The 17,182-nt window shown below is 40.7% G+C and overlaps 1 protein-coding gene across 1 annotated transcript in view; it reads left to right on the top strand.

Annotated features, from left to right (window-relative positions):
* The first annotated feature begins 2,918 nt into the window (after window positions 1-2,918).
* LOC102177151 (myotubularin-related protein 8) overlaps window positions 2,919-17,182 on the top strand; it is a 35,034-nt gene continuing 20,770 nt past the window's right edge. Inside the window, exon 1 of the mRNA XM_018044466.1 lies at window positions 2,919-3,035. Coding sequence (XP_017899955.1) covers window positions 3,012-3,035 — 24 coding nt within the window. The 5' untranslated portion in view covers window positions 2,919-3,011. The remainder of the gene's footprint in view (window positions 3,036-17,182) is intronic.

Below are 17,182 nucleotides of genomic sequence, written 5' to 3'. Positions count from 1 at the left end.
AGGAGTGAGGTCACAAAGGCTTTGTGACTTGTTAAACAGTCATAATTCACCACATCATGGGTGACCTTTGGCAGTAGCTTTCAGCAGTTGTATCTCCAGCTAGTGAGATATTGGGACAAAGCACATCTACTTACTTCCCTAAGATACCATGGGAGAAACACCAACCCCCAACATCAGAAAATCCCTCAATGTAGAATATAACTGAGTAATATTTGAGTTGGAGGTTTGGATATAAAGCAGGACAAGTGAGATTTAGTGCAGCAACTAGTATGCAGATGTTGGCTAATCTGAGACCTGAGCTCTAGGTACAAAGTAAAAAAAAACCCACCGCCCCACTGGCTTACACCTCTTTTTGGATGGACATAATAGCCTCCTCATGATTTCCTGTCTTCAGATTTTTTCCATCTAGTTGTTTATCCTCTGGCCCACACCAGCTGTGAGTCTAGAGTAATTCGTTTTCATCTAGTCATTCAGCAAGCATTTATCAAGCAGTTACTATTTGCCAAGTACTTTTCCAAGCACTGGTTTACAGCAGTGAACAGAGAAAAATCTCACAGAGCTGACATCATAATGGTAGAAGACAAAAAAATAATAAATGATAATAGAATCCCTTTCACAGAATTTTTTTATGAATCTAATACTTTTTCTTTCCACATATTCCTTCTTAGTCCCAGGTGCTATCTACCTCTGTGGGGGTCCAATCTGACATGTGATTATTCTGAAACCTTTGACAAATCACCATCTCCACCTTAATTTCCTCTGAAATGACACTAACTTGCCTTAAGTAGGGACTGTTAGGAGGAATGGCTAAAGTTAATGGAGAGAAAATTTGGGGTGGTTTAGAAAATTTACTTATTCAACAAATATTTATTGAATACCTACTGTGTTCCAGGTCTGTTCCAGACTCTGAAGATCTATCAGTGAACAAAAAGTCCCTGGCCTCATGAAGCTGACATCCTAGAGGGGAGACAAATAACTGACAAGGACATTTATAGTATATCAGGTGGTGTTCACAATTATTAATATAAAGAACAAAGGCTAAGACAATAGAGAATTCTGGGGAAGAATTAGTGGTGGTTTTATTTGATATAAAGTGCTCAAGTAGGATTCTCTGACATTGTGAATTTGACCAGAGACCCAACAGAGATGAGGGAGTGAGCATATGGATATCTGGGGGAAGAGCATTCTAGGCAAAGGGAACAGCAAGTGCTTCTGAGACAGGAGAAGGTCTGGTATATTTGAGAAACAAAAAGAAGATCAATATAACATAAAGAGAGAAAGAAAAGGGTCATAGAAGATATAGTCAGAGAGGCACTAGGCTTAGATCATATGTAGGCTTATTTTAAGCCATGTAAAGATTTGGATTTTACTCCAAAATGGAGAGCCACTGGTAGGTTTCAAGCAAAGGAGTGACATCACTATAGATTCTAGAGTCTGGAAGATGCCATATTGAGGACAGATTCTAGGGGAACCAGGGCCAAAACATGGTGACCAAACTATGTCAATAATTTAGGGAAGATAGAGGTTTCACCTAGAATACAGGGCCCAGAGAGGTGACATGATTTGCCCAAGGTCACACAGCAAGTTAGTAGCAGACCTGAGAGTAAAATCCAGGTTTTTCGACTCCCAGACTGTTCTTTTTGCCATCATAAACCTGATTCAGAGAACACTACAGAGTAGCTGCACCTCATCTGAGAGGTCTTGTGGGTCTCTGGTCCTTTTCCCACATCTTTGATGACAAAGTTATGAGGCTACTCTAATAGTTCAGGCTTTAACTAGGTTTATGGAAGTAGACTCCCCCTGGTTGAGAGGAGTGAAAAGAAAATATAAACCATCTCAAAAATATGCTATAGTGACTTGTCCAAGGTCTCACAGGAAGCTCTTCAGAAACTCAGTCATCACCACAGAGTAGTCTATGTTATCTCTGACTGGTGCCATCTCTGTTAACATTAAAGAATAGTGGAATGATATCGGTACTCAGAATCCTTACAGCATCATGGGTTGTGAGAAGGGTGCCAGCACTTGAGTCTGGGACTTAAGAATTCCTGGGCCAAACCTGAAGTCTGAACTAGGACAAACTGTTGTTGTTTTTTTAATTGAAGTTTTTAAAAAATTATTTATTATTATTATTATTTTACTTTACTATATTGTATTGGTTTTGCCACACATCAACATGAATCTGCCAAGGGTGTACACGTGTTCCCAATCCCGAACCCCCCTCCCACCTTCCCCCCACACCATCCCTCCGGGTCATCCCAGTGCACCAGCCCCAAGCATCCTGCACCTTGCATCGAACCTAGACTGGCGATTCATTTCTTATATGATATTATACATGTTTCAATGCCATTCTCCCAAATCATCTCACCCTCTCCCTCTCTCTTAAGAAAATGGAAGCAGTCCTAGAAATATTTGTGAGCCTAATGTTACTGTTCTGCCTCCTGTCTACAATCCTAATAGTTTTGCCCTTAAACTATAGGAAAAAAGCTCCCAATCACTGGATTTTATTTAAACCAAGTGTTCTTAGAAAGCTAGAATGTATATTTAGTAGTTTATCTTCCCAAATGGTGCAGTGGTAAATAATCTGCCTGCCAAAGCAGGAGATGCAAGAGACTCCGGTTCCATCCCTGGGTAGAGAAGATCCCTTGGAGTAAAAAATAGCAACCCACTCCAGTATTCTTGCCTGGATAATCCCATGGACAGAGCAGCCTGGTGGGTTATAATCCAAAGGGTCGCTAAGAGTCGGATGTTACTGGGTACACACCCCTAGCAAAGGAATGGCATTTTGACAGGACCGCACAAATAAAAGGGCATTGCCAGGAAGCAAGATGGCGTTAGCGGCTGAAGGCGAAGTGTCGCGAGAGAAGCCTCCGCGAGGATCAGGTGACGAGAACTTGAAGCACGAGAGGGAGGGCGGGGTCTAGAACCATGGTTGGGCAAGAAGGTTGCTAGAACCGTGGTGGCGGCAGCAGCCTGAGTTGCACTAAGGCTTTCGGGTGTGGGGAACCGCGGCCATGGACCATATCACGGTGCCCAAGGTAAGGAGAAGAGATCAGCGAGGCTGGGAGCCGGGGATTCCCTCTCGATGCTCAGCCGCAAGCCCAGGTACACCCTCTCAACCCTTAGGGTGCTCTTTGACGCCCTCTTCCGCGCGGGACCGGAGTAATATTCCTCGGTTCAAACCCGTTTCACCCAAACTGAACTTCTCCTTGGGACCTGCCTACAGGCGGCTGCGGCACGCAAAGGAGAGGTGGTTCTGTACCAATTGTTCTCTCACTTGACGCCGCCTCCGCGTTGGGTGGTTGCCTACTGGGTCCCTCTCTGTCCTGTCTCCTCCGATCCCAGCTCCTCCTGGCTCCCCAGCGGTTACCTCATACACCCCTTTACTCCAGCCTTTTATACAGACTTGCTGCACTTTTAACAGCCTTTCTTGAATACCCCGCATGGCATTGCCTCCCAGAGGGTTACTTCCTTTATCCAGGGTTCCCCTGCCCTCCTCTTGACTTCTGCCCCAACGGTTGCTCAGACCATCACTCCAGCTCCCCAGCTTGCACGTGTGGGTTTGGGGGCAAAAGCATCTGTCCAGCCCCGAGCTGGGCTATAGGAAAGAGGTGTAACAGAGTGGACCTGGCTCTGCTCATCCCGGAAGAAAAAACGTAGAGGTGACATTGCTAGGCCAGTTGGTGTCTGCGTACAGCTGACCATAGTTAGAGCCTCTTCTACGTCTTTTCTTTCCAGATACTACTCTTCATTACCCCAACTGCAGCCTCTTTGCGAACTCACTTCCTTCCTGTCAGTTTTCTTTCTACTATCAGGCTGAGAACAGGGAAGGGTTACAACTAGTTTCTGCTTAATTTTTTCTATCAATCGTAGGAGATATGGCCCAGGCTAATTTAAATTCATATCAACATAAGGATTACTAACTGTGAAGAGGCATAAAGGTAGTTTATTTGGGGTCTTAGAATTGCAATTCAGGGATCACAGAAAGTCTAGAAGAAACCAGAATAGTGTCCCACTAGGGGAAAATGGCTAGGGTTTTTACAGGAAGAGGGAAATCAATGCAGAGTTATGCAAGTTGTTTACCAATAATTTGGATTGGAGGGTAAAATTATACATAGATTGAGTTATGGAATGCATCTGAGTCATTACTAGGGACAGTTGTGTTTTCTTAGGAAGATAAAGTCTAGTTTCAAACATCAATCTTTCCTTTTAGCAACTCAGCAACTATTCAGCAGTTTTAATTTAGAGTGTTCAGCGAAAGTGCAGCATTGGTAGCAAACACGGAGGTCTTCAGGTCATGTCTTAGTCATTCCTGACATAGTTATTTTCACAGTTCCCCCTTTTGCCCGTGCCTTTTCCTGAAGAAAACATCATTGGAGCAATTCTTATTCCCACGTAGCCAGAATTGGTTGTCTGCTCCAGGTCCATCATGTCCTTTAGAGGGTGGTTTGTGATGAATCAGTGGATAGATTGGAAAATTCACTGGAAGCAACATGATGTTGTGCTGCCTCAAGTATATCGATTTGGATGAGTGTCAGCTGAGCAGTAGAATGGTTAAATATAGAAGTAATCAATTTAAGCAAGCACTTTATCAATATAAAGAAGCTGACAGCAGTTATTAACAGTAATAACCCAGTTTGCAAAACAGTTTTGAACCAAGATCCAGTGTTTGAGGGTAATCAACTAAACAAACCAAACATTAGGGAGGTATTAACACTATCAGAATGAAGTCAAGTGACCTTGTTTTGTAAGGTTCCAATCTGAGTTTCTACTGTACCAGAGGCATTTATCCAGGTACAACAGGTGGTATTTAAGATGACACAGACTCTTCCAAGTTCTGCTAGAAGGTAATCCAAGGAAAAACTTTTATCTAACACAAGATGAGCAAGCAGATTCAGGAAGTCTTTTTGGGCGCTTAATGTTTTAGCTGTGGCATTAGCTGTGTCTGCTATGATAGCAGAGGGGTTTTGAATAATTTTGTCTGTGGCACCAACTCACGTGTAGTTTAGATAAATCTTGGGAACCTTTGAAATCCCTCAGAAGGGGTTTCTTGGCAGAGGCAGAAAGTAGACTATATGTGCCATTTGGTAATTTCTGACAAATTTAACAGTCAAATGAACTATTAAAAGTCCTGCTGCTTCTGTTGCTGCTGTGTCACTTCAGTCGTGTCCGACTCTGTGCGATCCCATAGACGGCAGCCCACCAGGCTCCCTTGTCCCTGGGATTCTCCAGGCAAGAACACTGGAGTGGGTTGCCATTTCTTTCTCCAATGCATGAAAGTGAAAAGCGAAAGTGAAGTCGCTGAGTCGTGTCTGACTCTTCAGGACCCCATTGGCCGCAGCCTACCAGGCTCCTCCGCCCATGGGATTTTCCACGCAAGAGTACTGGAGTGGGTTGCCATTGCCTTCTCTGATTAAAAGTCCTAGGGCACATTAGAACTTGGTGTTAGGGCATTGAGGCAGGATATGCCCTAGGTGGCGACCTTCCAACCATAAATACATAGATGGAGGGCTTCCCCAGTGGCTCAAATGGTAAAATATCTGCCCGTAATGCGGGAGACCTGGGTTTGAACCCTGGGTTGGGAAGATCCCCTGGAGAAGGAAATGGCATCCCACTCCAGTACTCTTGCCTGGAAAATTCCATGGATGGAGGAGCCTGGTAGGCTACAGTCCATGGGGTCGCAATGAGTTGGATATGACTGAGCAACTTCACTGGAGCACAGAGAAAGGAGACGTCAAAGGTGAAATTCAACCATGGGCTGGTTATATATGAGCAGCCTAGAAGCCTTCCTTATTGGAATATATGGGGGTTATCATGAGAACATATTTTGTTGTTGAACAGTGAAATAAAAGTGGGTGTTTGGAAGTTGGAGCTCATGTTTCTGGATAACCACAGGTTCTCATTGGAACACATATTCCTAAGGAACTGTTTGAGGGGTTATTTGGTTCCAAACAAGGAAAACAAGGAAAGGGAACTGTGAATTCAAGTAAATGAGTTCTGAATAACATATGGTAGAGAGTTACCAGTAAGATTAGAGATAGCCAAAGCAAGGGGGTCCCAGTGTTCAGCGAGTGATTAGGGTGCTGATGGCATATCCAACAGTTTGTTAGATTTCCTCCAGTGGCTAGACTTTCGGAAATGCAGAATAAGGCATTATTTTCCCAGGTATAAAGAGTCCAGATGGATATTAAGAGAGCTAATAATATAACTCTAGTAAAAACTATCCCAAGAAAAATCAGCCATTTTAATATAAAGAGGACTAAGGGTAACTCATGGCCTTGGTGAGTGAAAGAGTCCCAAGTGAAATAGAGTAATTAAATGGCCAAGAATTGGAGCCACAGGCTTATTCCCAGCAGGGTTAATATAAGATAGAATTACCATTCATGGAGGATGCCTACTCTATGTAGTAGGACAAAGCACATTAATAAAACTGTAGCTTCAATGAGGAGTCCCAAAAGTTCAATTGTCCAGTCCTTTATAGTCAAAATCGAAGAACCAAAAGACCAGGGTCACTTCCTCTAAATGTTCTTTCCTGGCCATAAACCTATTCATGAAAAATTTCACTCCTTGACAATATGTCTATAAGGAGAAGCAAGTTGATGCATCATCAATTATTACATAATGAAGGAGATGTAACAACTCTATGATGGCAGCAATTAGAACAAGGTTAACTTGAGGGATTTCATTGATGGGGATCATAGAGAGTACCAGCCTTGTCCAAAGTCTTGGGAAAGCCATCCTTATTAGGGGCCATTTGCCTCACTTCGGGGTCAGTTTTAATGAGACTTTGCCAATAATGTAAAAGATCTCCCTTGACTAGAAGGGGATTTTATAGTCCTAAATCAAGAATCATGGATTTTTCAATAATTTTTTTTCAAATAGCGACAGTTTGTATTTTCCAAAGGTTATAGATATTAAGTTTAATAGAACTTAATATGGCAATTTAGGCCAAGGAAGGCCTATAGCCTCAGAGATTTTTGCCAGTTCAGTTTTGATTACATCTTTGTTTCTTTCCTCTGTACCAGAAGATTGAGGATGATAGTTACAGTGGAAATGTAGCAGAGGCCAGATTTTACAATAGCATTTAGAATTTGTACAATGAAATGGGCACCATTATCACTATGTAATTCCAGGGGAATTCCCTCAGTAGGAATAATCCTTTTCAACAGTGTTTTGGCTACTATAAAGGGAGTTACTCATCTGCAAGGAAAGGCTTCCACCCAATGGGAATACATGCATACTATCATCAGAACATATTTGCATCCCTGAAAGGGAGATAGTGAGGTAAAATCCACTTGCCAGATTTCAAAATGACCAGGAAGCAAAAGAAAGTGGCTGTGAGAAGTATGAAAGTGGCTGTGAGAAGTATGAATAGGTATTTCTGGGTTCTACTTAGGATAGATCTGACACTTCGGACATATTTCAGCCATTACTTTGGGAGAAGGTTTCCAAAAGTATTATTTTTCCCAGGCAGTCATTTTATCAGTTCCCACAATGAATAATTTAATGTATTAATTTTAGTGTGGTTTCTTGAGTGACTTCACTAAGAGTAGAGTTGCGCTTTAGCATATACCAAAGCCCAGTATGTTGATCAAATATGCATCATTCAGAATCTCATCTCTGTTCCTTAGATGGGCAGCAGGTGTCCTCCCAAGTATGAAGCTTGAATCTTGTAATGCTGCTGCCATAGCAGCTCTACTGGTCTGTCAATTCTCCTTTCCTTCTTCAGTGTTGTCTTTGGAATGTCTTCAGACTTTTATAATTGCCAGTTGTTGTAGCAGCTAAAACAAAGGGGCTATTTATTTTTATGGGAGTATAATTGCTTTACAATGTTAGTTTCTGCTGTACAATGAAGTGAATCAACCATATTTATACCTATATCCCCTCCCTCTTGGACCTTCCTCCCACCCCCACCCCCATCCCACCAATCTAGGTCATCACAGAGCACTGACCTGAACTCTCTTTGCTACACTGCAGGTTCCCACTAGCTATCTATTTTGCACATGATAGTACATTTATGTCAAACCTAATCTTCCAGTTCATCCCAGCCTCCCCTTTCTGCTTGTGTCCACATGTCCATTTCCTACATCTGCCTCTTTATTCCTGCCCTGGACCTAAGTTTATTGGTACGATTTTTCTAGATTCTACATACATGTGTTAATATATGATACTTTTTCTTTTTCTGACTTACTGCACTCTGTATGACAGAATCTAGGTTCATCCACATCTCTACAAATGACCCAATTTTGTTCCTTTTTATGGCTGACTAATATTCCAATGTGGATATGTACCACATCTTCTTTATTCATTTATCTATTGATGCACACTTAAATTGTTTCCATGTCCTGGCTTCTGTAAATAGAGCTGCAGTGAACACTGGAGTACATGTGTCTGTTTGAATTATGGTGTTTCTCAGGGTATATGCCCAGTAGTGGAGTTGCTAGGTTGTATGGTAGTTCTATGTTTAGTTTTTTAAGGAACCTCCATACTGTTCTCCATAGAGGCTGTATCACTTTACATTCATTCTCACCTACAGTGCAAGAGGATTCCCTTTTCTCCACACCATTTCCAGCACTTGCTGTTTATAGATTTTTTGATGATGACTGTTCTAGCTGGTGTGAGATAAAACCTCATTGTAGTTTATTGGGGGCAGGAGGAAAAGGGGATGACAGAGGATGAGATGGCTGGATGGCATCACTGACTGGATGGACGTGAATCTGAGAGAACTCCGGGAGTTGGTGATGGACAGGGAGGCCTGGCGTGCTGCGATTCATGGGGTCGCAAAGAGTCAGACACGACTGAGTGACTGAACTGAACTGAACAGATATAATTTATTTCTTTTTGGTTGTACTGGGTTTTCATTGCTGCATGCAGACTTTCTCTAGTTGTAGTGAATGGGAGCTACTCTTTGTTGTGGTGTACGGGGGCTTCTCATTGCAGTGTCTTCTCTTATGGAACACAGACGCTAGGCACACAGACTTCAGTAGTTGTGGGCCCAGTAGTTGTGGCTCTTGGGCTCTACAGTGGGAGTTCAGTAGTTGTGGCACATGGCCTTTAGGTGATCCATGGCATGTGGAATTCTTCCGTAGCAGGGATCGAACTAGTGTCCTCTGCATTAGCGGGTGTTTTCCCATCCATTGTACCAACAGGGAAGTCTTTCATTGTACTTTTGATTGGCATTTCTCTAATAATTAATGCTGTCAAGCATCTTTCCATTTGCTTCTAGGCCATTTGTATGTCAGTTTAGTTCAGTTGCTCAGTCGTGTCCGACCCTTTGTGACCACTTGAACCACAACACGCCAGGTCTCCCTGTCTATTACCAACTCCTGGAGCTCACCCAAACTCATACCCATCGACTCAGTGAAGCCATCCAGCCATTTCATCCTTTGTCGTCCCCTTCTCCTCCTGCCCCCAATCCCTCCCAGCATCAGAGTCTTTTCCAATGAGTCAACTCTTTGCATGAGGTGGCCAGACTATTGGAGTTTCAGCTTTAGCATTAGTCCTTCCAAAGTACACCCAGGACTGATCTCCTTTAGGATGGACTGATTGGATCTCCTTGCAGTCCAAGGGACTCTCAAGAGTCTTCTCCTACACCACAGTTCAAAAGCATCAATTCATTGGCACTCAGCTTTCTTCACAGTCCAACTCTCACATCCAGACATCACTACTGGAAAAACCATAGCCTTGACTAGATGGACCTTTGTTGGCAAAGTAATGTCTCTGCTTTTGAATATGCTATCTAGGTTGGTCATAACTGTTCTTCCAAGGAGTAAGAGTCTTTTAATTTCATGGCTGCAGTCACCATCTACAGTGATTTGAGAGTACCCTCAAAAAATAAAGTCTGACACTGTTTCCACTGTTTCCCCATTTATTTCCCATGAAGTGATGGGATCAGATGCCATGATCTTTGTTTTCTGAATGTTGAACTTTAAGCCAACTTTTTCACTCTCCTCTTTCACTTTCATCAAGAGGCTTTTTAGTTCCTCTTCACTTTCTGCCATAAGGGTGGTGTTATCTGAATATGTGAGGTTGTTGATCAAGCAGTCTTGATTCCAGCTTGTGTTTCTTCCAGCCCAGCGTTTCTCATGATGTACTCTGCATGTAAGTTAAATAAGCAGGGTGACAATATACAGCCTTGACGTACTCCTTTTCCTATTTGGAACCAGTCTGTTGTTCCATGTCCAGTTCTAACTGTTGCTTCCTGACCTGCGTATAGGTTTCTCAAGAGGCAAGTTAGGTGGTCTGGTATTCCCATCTCTTTCAGAATTCTCCAGTTTATTGTGATCCACACAGTCAAAGTCTTTGGCATAGTCAATAAAGCAGAAATGTCTATTTGTGTCTTCTGCCCATTTTTTGATTGGGCTGGTTTTTTTTTTTTTTTTTTTGACATTGAGCTGCATGAGTTGCTTGTATATTTTAGAAGTTAATTTTTTATCCATTGTTTTGTTTGCAAATATATTTTCCGATCCTGAGGATTGTCTTCTCATCTTCTTTATGGTTTCCTAGGCTGTTTAAAAGATATTAATTAGGTCCCATTTGCTTATTTTTGTTTTTCTTTTGGGGGGGGTTTAAATTTGTTTTAATTGGAGGATAATTACTTTACAATATTGTGATAGCTCTAGTCTAGGAGATGAGTAAAAAAAGATCTTACTTTGATTTATGTCAGAGTTTGTTTCCTATGTTTTCCTCTGTTTTATAGTGTTCACCATATATTTAGATCTTTAAACCATTTTGAGTTTATTTTTATGTATGGTGTTAGGTAGTGTTCTAATTTCATTCTTTTGTATGTGGCTGGCCAGTTCTCCCAGCACCACTTATTGTATAGGCTGTCTTTTCTCCTTTGTATGTTCTTGCCTCCTTTGTCATAGATTAGATGACCATAGGTGTGTGAGTTTATCTCTGGGCTTTCTGCACTGTACCACTGATCTATATTTCTGTTTTTTGTGCCAAAACCATACTGTCTTGATTACTACAGCTTTATAGTATAGTCTGAAGTTAGGGAGCGTAATTCCTCTAGCTCCATTTTTCTTTGTCAAGATTGTTTTATTAGTGGCTTTTGTGTTTTCATAGAAATTGTAATTTTAAAAAAATTCTGTGAAAAGTGTTTTTGGTAATTTGATAGAGATCACATTGAATCTATAGATTGCTTTGGGCAGTATAGTCATTTTCAAATATTGCTTCTTCCCGTCTAAGAACATGGTGTATCTCTTCATCTGTTTGTATTATCTTTGATTTCTTTCATTGGTGTTTTATAGTTTTGAGTACAGGTGTTTTGGCTCATTAGGTAGGTTTATTCCTAGGTATTGTTTTTCTTTTTGTTGTAATGGTAAATGGGGTTGTTTCCTTAATTTCCCTTTCTGATCTTTCATTGTTAGTCTATAGGAAGGCAAGAGATCTCTATGCATTAATTTTGTATCCTGCAATTTTACCAAATTCATTGATTAGTAGTTTTCTAGTGGCATCTTGAAGCTTTACTATGTATAGTATCATGTCACCTACAAACAGTGACAGTTTGACTTCTTTTCCAATTTGAATTCCTTTCATTTCTTTTTCTTCTCTGATTGCCACAGTTAGGGCTCCCAAAACTATGTTGAATAATAGTGAAGAGAGTGCATATCCTTGTCTTGTTCCTGATCTTAGAGGAAATGCTTTCAGTTTTTCAGCTTTGAGAATGATGTTTACTGTGTTTGTCATATATGTTTATTATTATGTGGAGGCAGATTCCCTCTATGCTAAATTTCTAGAAAATTTTATCATAAATGGATGTTGAATTTGTTAAAAGCTTTTTCTGTATCTATTGGGATGATCACATGGTTTCTGTTCTTTAATTTGTTACTATAGTGTATCACATGGATTGATTTGCATATACTGAAAAATCCTCGCATCCCTGGGATAAATCTCACTTGATCATGTTGTATGATCTTTTTAATGTGTTGTTGGATTCTGTTTGTTATTATTTTGTTGAGGATTTTCAGCATCTATATTTATCAGTGATATTGGTCTGTAACTTTCTTTCTTTGTGATGTCTTTTTCTGGTTTTGGTATCAGGGTGATGGTGGCCTTGTAGAATGAGTTTGGGAATTTTCCTCCTTCTGTAATTATTTGGAAGAGTTTGAGAGGTTAGGTGTTATTTCTTCTCTAAATGTTTGATAGAATCTGCTTGTTAAGTCCTCTGGTTCTGGGCTTTTGTTTGTTGGAAGATTTTAAATTACACTTTCAATTTCATTACGTTTTATTGGTTTGTTTATATCTTCTAATTCTTCCTGATTCAGTCTTTGAAAGTTGTACCTTTCTTAGAATTTGTTCATTTCTTCCAGGTTGTCCATTTTGTTGTCATTTAGTTGCTTATGAATAGTATCTTGTGATCATTAGTGTTTCTGTGGTTTCAGTTGTAACTTCTTCTTTTTCATTTCTAATTTTATTGATTTGAATTCTCCCCCCTTCTTGATGATTCTGTGTCAAGTTTTATTAATTTTATCTTAAAGAATCAGCTTTTAGTTTTATTGATCTTTGCTATTATCTTTGTTTATATTTCACTTATTTCTGCTATGATCTTTATGATCTCTTTCCTTCTACTAATTTTGGAGTATTTTTTGTTGTTCTTCTTTCTCTAGTGGCTTTAAATGTAAGGTTAATATTGTTTATATGATGTTTTACTTATTTGTTGAGATGAGATTAAATTGCTATAAGCTTCTGTCTTAGAACTGCTTTTGCTGCATCCCATAGGTTTTGGGTCGTCATGTTTTCATTATCATTTGTTTTAATATATTTTTAGTTTCCTCTGATTTTTTTTTTAGTAATCTGTTGAATATTCAGCAGCACAGTGTTACAAACTTCCATGTGTTTATATTTTCTACAGTTTTTTTCCCCTGTGATTGATTTCTAATTTCATAGCATTGTGGTTAGAAAAGATTCTTGATAAATTTCAATTTTCTTAAATTTTCTGAGGCTTTGTTTTTGACTTATGATATGATCTATCCTGGACAATGTTCCATGGGCACTTCAGAAGAAAGTGTATTCTGCTGCTTTTGGGTGGATTGTCCTATAAATATCAATTAAATTTTTATGGTCCATTGTGTCATTTAAAACTTCTGTTTTCTTTATTAATTTTATGTCTGGATGATCTGTCCATTGGTGTAATTGGGGTAGTAAATCCCCTCACTATTATCATGTTACTGTCAATTTCCCCTTTTACAGCTGTTAGCATTTTCCTTGTGTATTGAGATGCTCCTATGTTGGGTGCATAAATATTTAAAATTGTTATATCTTCTTAGATTGATCCCTTGATCATTATGTAGTGTCCTTCCTTATCTGTTGTTATAGTCTTTATTTTAAAGTGTATGTTAACTGATAAGAGAATTGCTACTCCAGATTTCTTTTGATTTACATGGAGTATCTTTTTCCATCCTCTCACATTCTGAATATATATGTGATATATATTCCTAGGTTTGAAGTGAGTCTCATGTAGACATACATACATACATATATATATATATATATATATATATATATATATATATGGGTTTTCTTTTTGTATCCATTCAACCAATCTTTGTCTTTTCATTGGAGCATTTGATCCATTTACATTTAAGGTAATTATCGATATGCAAGTTTCTATTACAATTTTTATAACTGTTCTGGGTTTGTTTTTGTAGGTCATTTTCTTCTTTTGTGCTTCCTGTTTATGGAAGTTACTTTAGCATTTCCTGTGAATCTGGTCTGGTGGTGCTGAATTCTCTTAGCTTTTGCTTCTCTGTAATGCTTTTGATTTCTCTGTTGAATCTGAATTAGATCCTTGTTGGGTAGAATAATCTTGGTTGTAAGTTTTTCTGTTTCATCACTTTAAATATGTCCTGCCACTCCCTCTGGCCTGCAGAGTTTCTGCTGAGAAATCAGTTAACCTTGTGGGGATTCCCTTGTATGTTATTTTTTTGCTTTTCTCTTGCTGCTTTTAACATTTTTTCTTTCTATTTAGTTTTTGTTGGTTTGATTATGTGTCTTCTTGTATTTCTCCTAGGGTTTATCCTGTATGGGACTCTCTCCTCTTCCTGTACTTGGGAGGCTATTTCCTTTCCCATGTTAGGGAATGTTTTGATGATAAGCTCTTGAAATATTTTCTTGATCCTTTCTCTTTCTTGTCTTCTTCTGGGACCCCTATAATTTGAATGTTGGTGTGTTTAATGTTGTTGCACATATGTCTGTGAGACTGTCTTCAATTTTCTCCATTCTTTTTTCTTTATTTTGCTCCTTAGCAGTTTTTAACACTATTCTATCTTCCAGCTCACTTATTCATTTTTTGCTTCAATTAAGCTGCTGCTACTGCTGCTGCTGCTAAGTTGTGTCAGTCGTGTCTGACTCTGTGCAACCCCATAGATGGCAGCCCACCAGGCTCCCCCGTCCCTGGGATTCTCCAGGCAAGAACACTGGAGTGGGTTGCCATTTCCTTCTCCAGTGCATGAAAGTGAAAAGTGAAAGTGAAGTCGCTCAGTTGTGTCTGACTCAGCAACCCCATGGACCGCAGCCTTCCAGGCTCCTCCATCCATGGGATTTTCCAGGCAAGAGTACTGGAGTGAGTTGCCATTGCCTTCTCCGAATTAACCTGCTATTGATTCCTTATAGTGTATTTTTTTTTTCATTTCAGCTACTGGGTTGTTTGCCTTCCCAGGTGGCTCAGTGGTAAAACATCTGCCTGTCAGAGCAGGAGCTGCAGGAGCTGCAGGTTTGATCCCTTGGTCAGGAAGATCCCCTGCAGAAGGAAATGACAATCCCCTCCAGTATTCTTGGTTGGCAAAATCCCATAAACAGAGGAGCCTGGCAAGCTGCAGTCCATGGGGTCACAAAGAGTCAGACATGACTGAATGACTGAGCTTGCCCACATTGAGTTGTTTATCACTGCTTGTTTGTTCTTTAGTTCTTCTTGGCTCTTGTTAAACATTTGTTGTATTTTCTTAATCTGTTGCCTCCATTCTATTTCTGAGATTATGGATCATCTTCAATCATCATTCTGAATTCCTTTTCAGGTATGTTGCATATTTCCTCTTCATTTATTTGGTCTTGTAGGTTTTTACATTGTTCCTTCATCTGTAACCTATTTTTTTTTGTCTTATTTTGTTGTTGTTGTTGTTTGTTTTTTGATGAATAGGGCTGTGTTTGTGTCTTACTGGTTTGGCCTGAGACATTTAGCATTAGAGTTTTCAGGTGGTTGGGTAGAGCCAGGTCTCAGTGGTGAGATGAGGACCTCCAGGAGAATGCACTGTAATTAATATTCCCTGGGGTCTGAGGTTCTAAATTCATTCAATGACTTGGAGTCAGTTCTCCCACCACAGGAGCTGAGGCCTAACCTTTGGCCTGGAAACCAAGATTCCACAAGCTATGCAGTGCAGAAGAAAAAGAGCCAATCAATAACAAAGCATAAAGAACATAATTAGAAAAATAAAATATATATATATTAGAAAAAAAATGTAAATGAAACAGCAACAAGTACACAATAGCAATAAATAAATAATTTTTTTAAAAAGGCCAGAAAAAGCCTTGACTGTGGGGCAGTGGTGATTATACAGGAGTGGAGCCTTGGCCTGGGGATTGGGGCTTAGATGGTTGGCTAGGTTCAGAACCAGTGCTGCATGAAAAGGCCCTACAGTGGCATTTGGGGGTGGGGCTTAGTCTCAGCACAGTTGGAGGGGGCCTAAGAGGGTGGAGGTTTAAGCCAGGGACCCCAGAAGACTTGCTTGGGCCCGAGCAGGCAGGGGAAATACTGACTGCTCCAATCCAATCCCTGAAAAGTCTCTCCTAGTCCCTGCTGATCCCATCAGTATGGGTGGGTCACTCTCAGTGTGGGAGACCCTCCCCTCCCCCAGCCACCCCTTAAGGGTACCCTTTTGTCTCTCTTCTGGTTTTCTTACCCACTTTCCCCCTTGCCTCCTTAGATGTGGGATATCTCCTCTTGGCCACTCACCACTCAGTGCAATGCAGGCAACAAGATCAGGAGCAAGGGCCTTGAGAAGATACCCCATGTCCAAGGTCAGGAGCGGGGGCTGTGAAGAGATGCCCCACATCCTAGGTCAGAGAAGCTCCAGTAAGATGGTAGGCACTGAGAGAGGGCATCAGAGGGCAGACAGAAACCACAGTCACAGAAAACTAACCAATCTAATCACATGGACCACAGCCTTATCTAATTCAATGAAACTATGAGCCATACCATGTAGGGCCACACAAGATAGACGGGTCATGGTGGAGAGTTCAGACAAAATGTGGTCCACTGGAGAAGGGAATGGCAAACCACTTCAGTATTCTGGCCTTGAGAACCCCATGAACAGTATGAAAAGGCAAAAAGATAGGACACTGAAAGAGGAACTCCCCAGGTCAGTAGGTGCCCAACATGCTCCTGGAGATCAGTGGAGAAATAACTCCAGAAAGAATTAAGTGACAGAGCCAAAGCGAAGACAACATCCTGTTGCAGGTGTGACTGGTGATGGAAGCACGGTCCAATACTGTAAAGAGCAGTATTGCATAGGAACCTGGAATGTCAGGTCCATGAATCAAGGCAAATTGGAAGTGGTCAAACAGGAGATGGCAAGAGTGAACGTCGACATTCTAGGAATCAGCAAACTGAAATGGACTGGAATGGGTGAATTTAACTCAGATGACCATTATATCTACTACTGCAGGCAGGAATCCCTTAGAAGAAATGGAGGAGTCATCATGGTCAACAAAATAGCCTGACGTGCAGTACTTGGATGCAATCTCAGAAACGACAGAATGATGTCTGTTCGTATCCAAGGCAAACCATTCAATATCACGGTAATCCAAGTCTATGCCCCAACCAGTAATGCTGAAGAAGCTGAAGTTGAACGTTTCTATGAAGACCTACAAGATCTTTTAAAACTAATACACAAAATAGATACCCTTTATATTATAGGGGATGGGAATGCAAAAGTAGGAAGTCAAGAAACACCTGGAGTAACAGGTAAATTTGGCCTTGGAGTACAGAATGAAGCAGGGAAAAGGCTCATAGAGTTTTCCCAAGAGGATGCACTGGTCATAGCAAACACCCTCTTCGAACAACACAAGAAAGGACTCTACACATGGACATCACCAGATGGTCAACACCAAAATCTGATTGATTATATTCTTTAGAGCCAAAGATAGAGAAGCTCTATACAGTCAGCCAAAGCAAGACTGGGAG

The sequence above is a fragment of the Capra hircus genome, unplaced genomic scaffold (genome assembly GCF_001704415.2).
Source record: "Capra hircus breed San Clemente unplaced genomic scaffold, ASM170441v1, whole genome shotgun sequence".
Classification (NCBI taxonomy): Eukaryota; Metazoa; Chordata; class Mammalia; order Artiodactyla; family Bovidae; genus Capra; species Capra hircus.
This window is presented reverse-complemented; position numbering and strand designations above follow the sequence as displayed.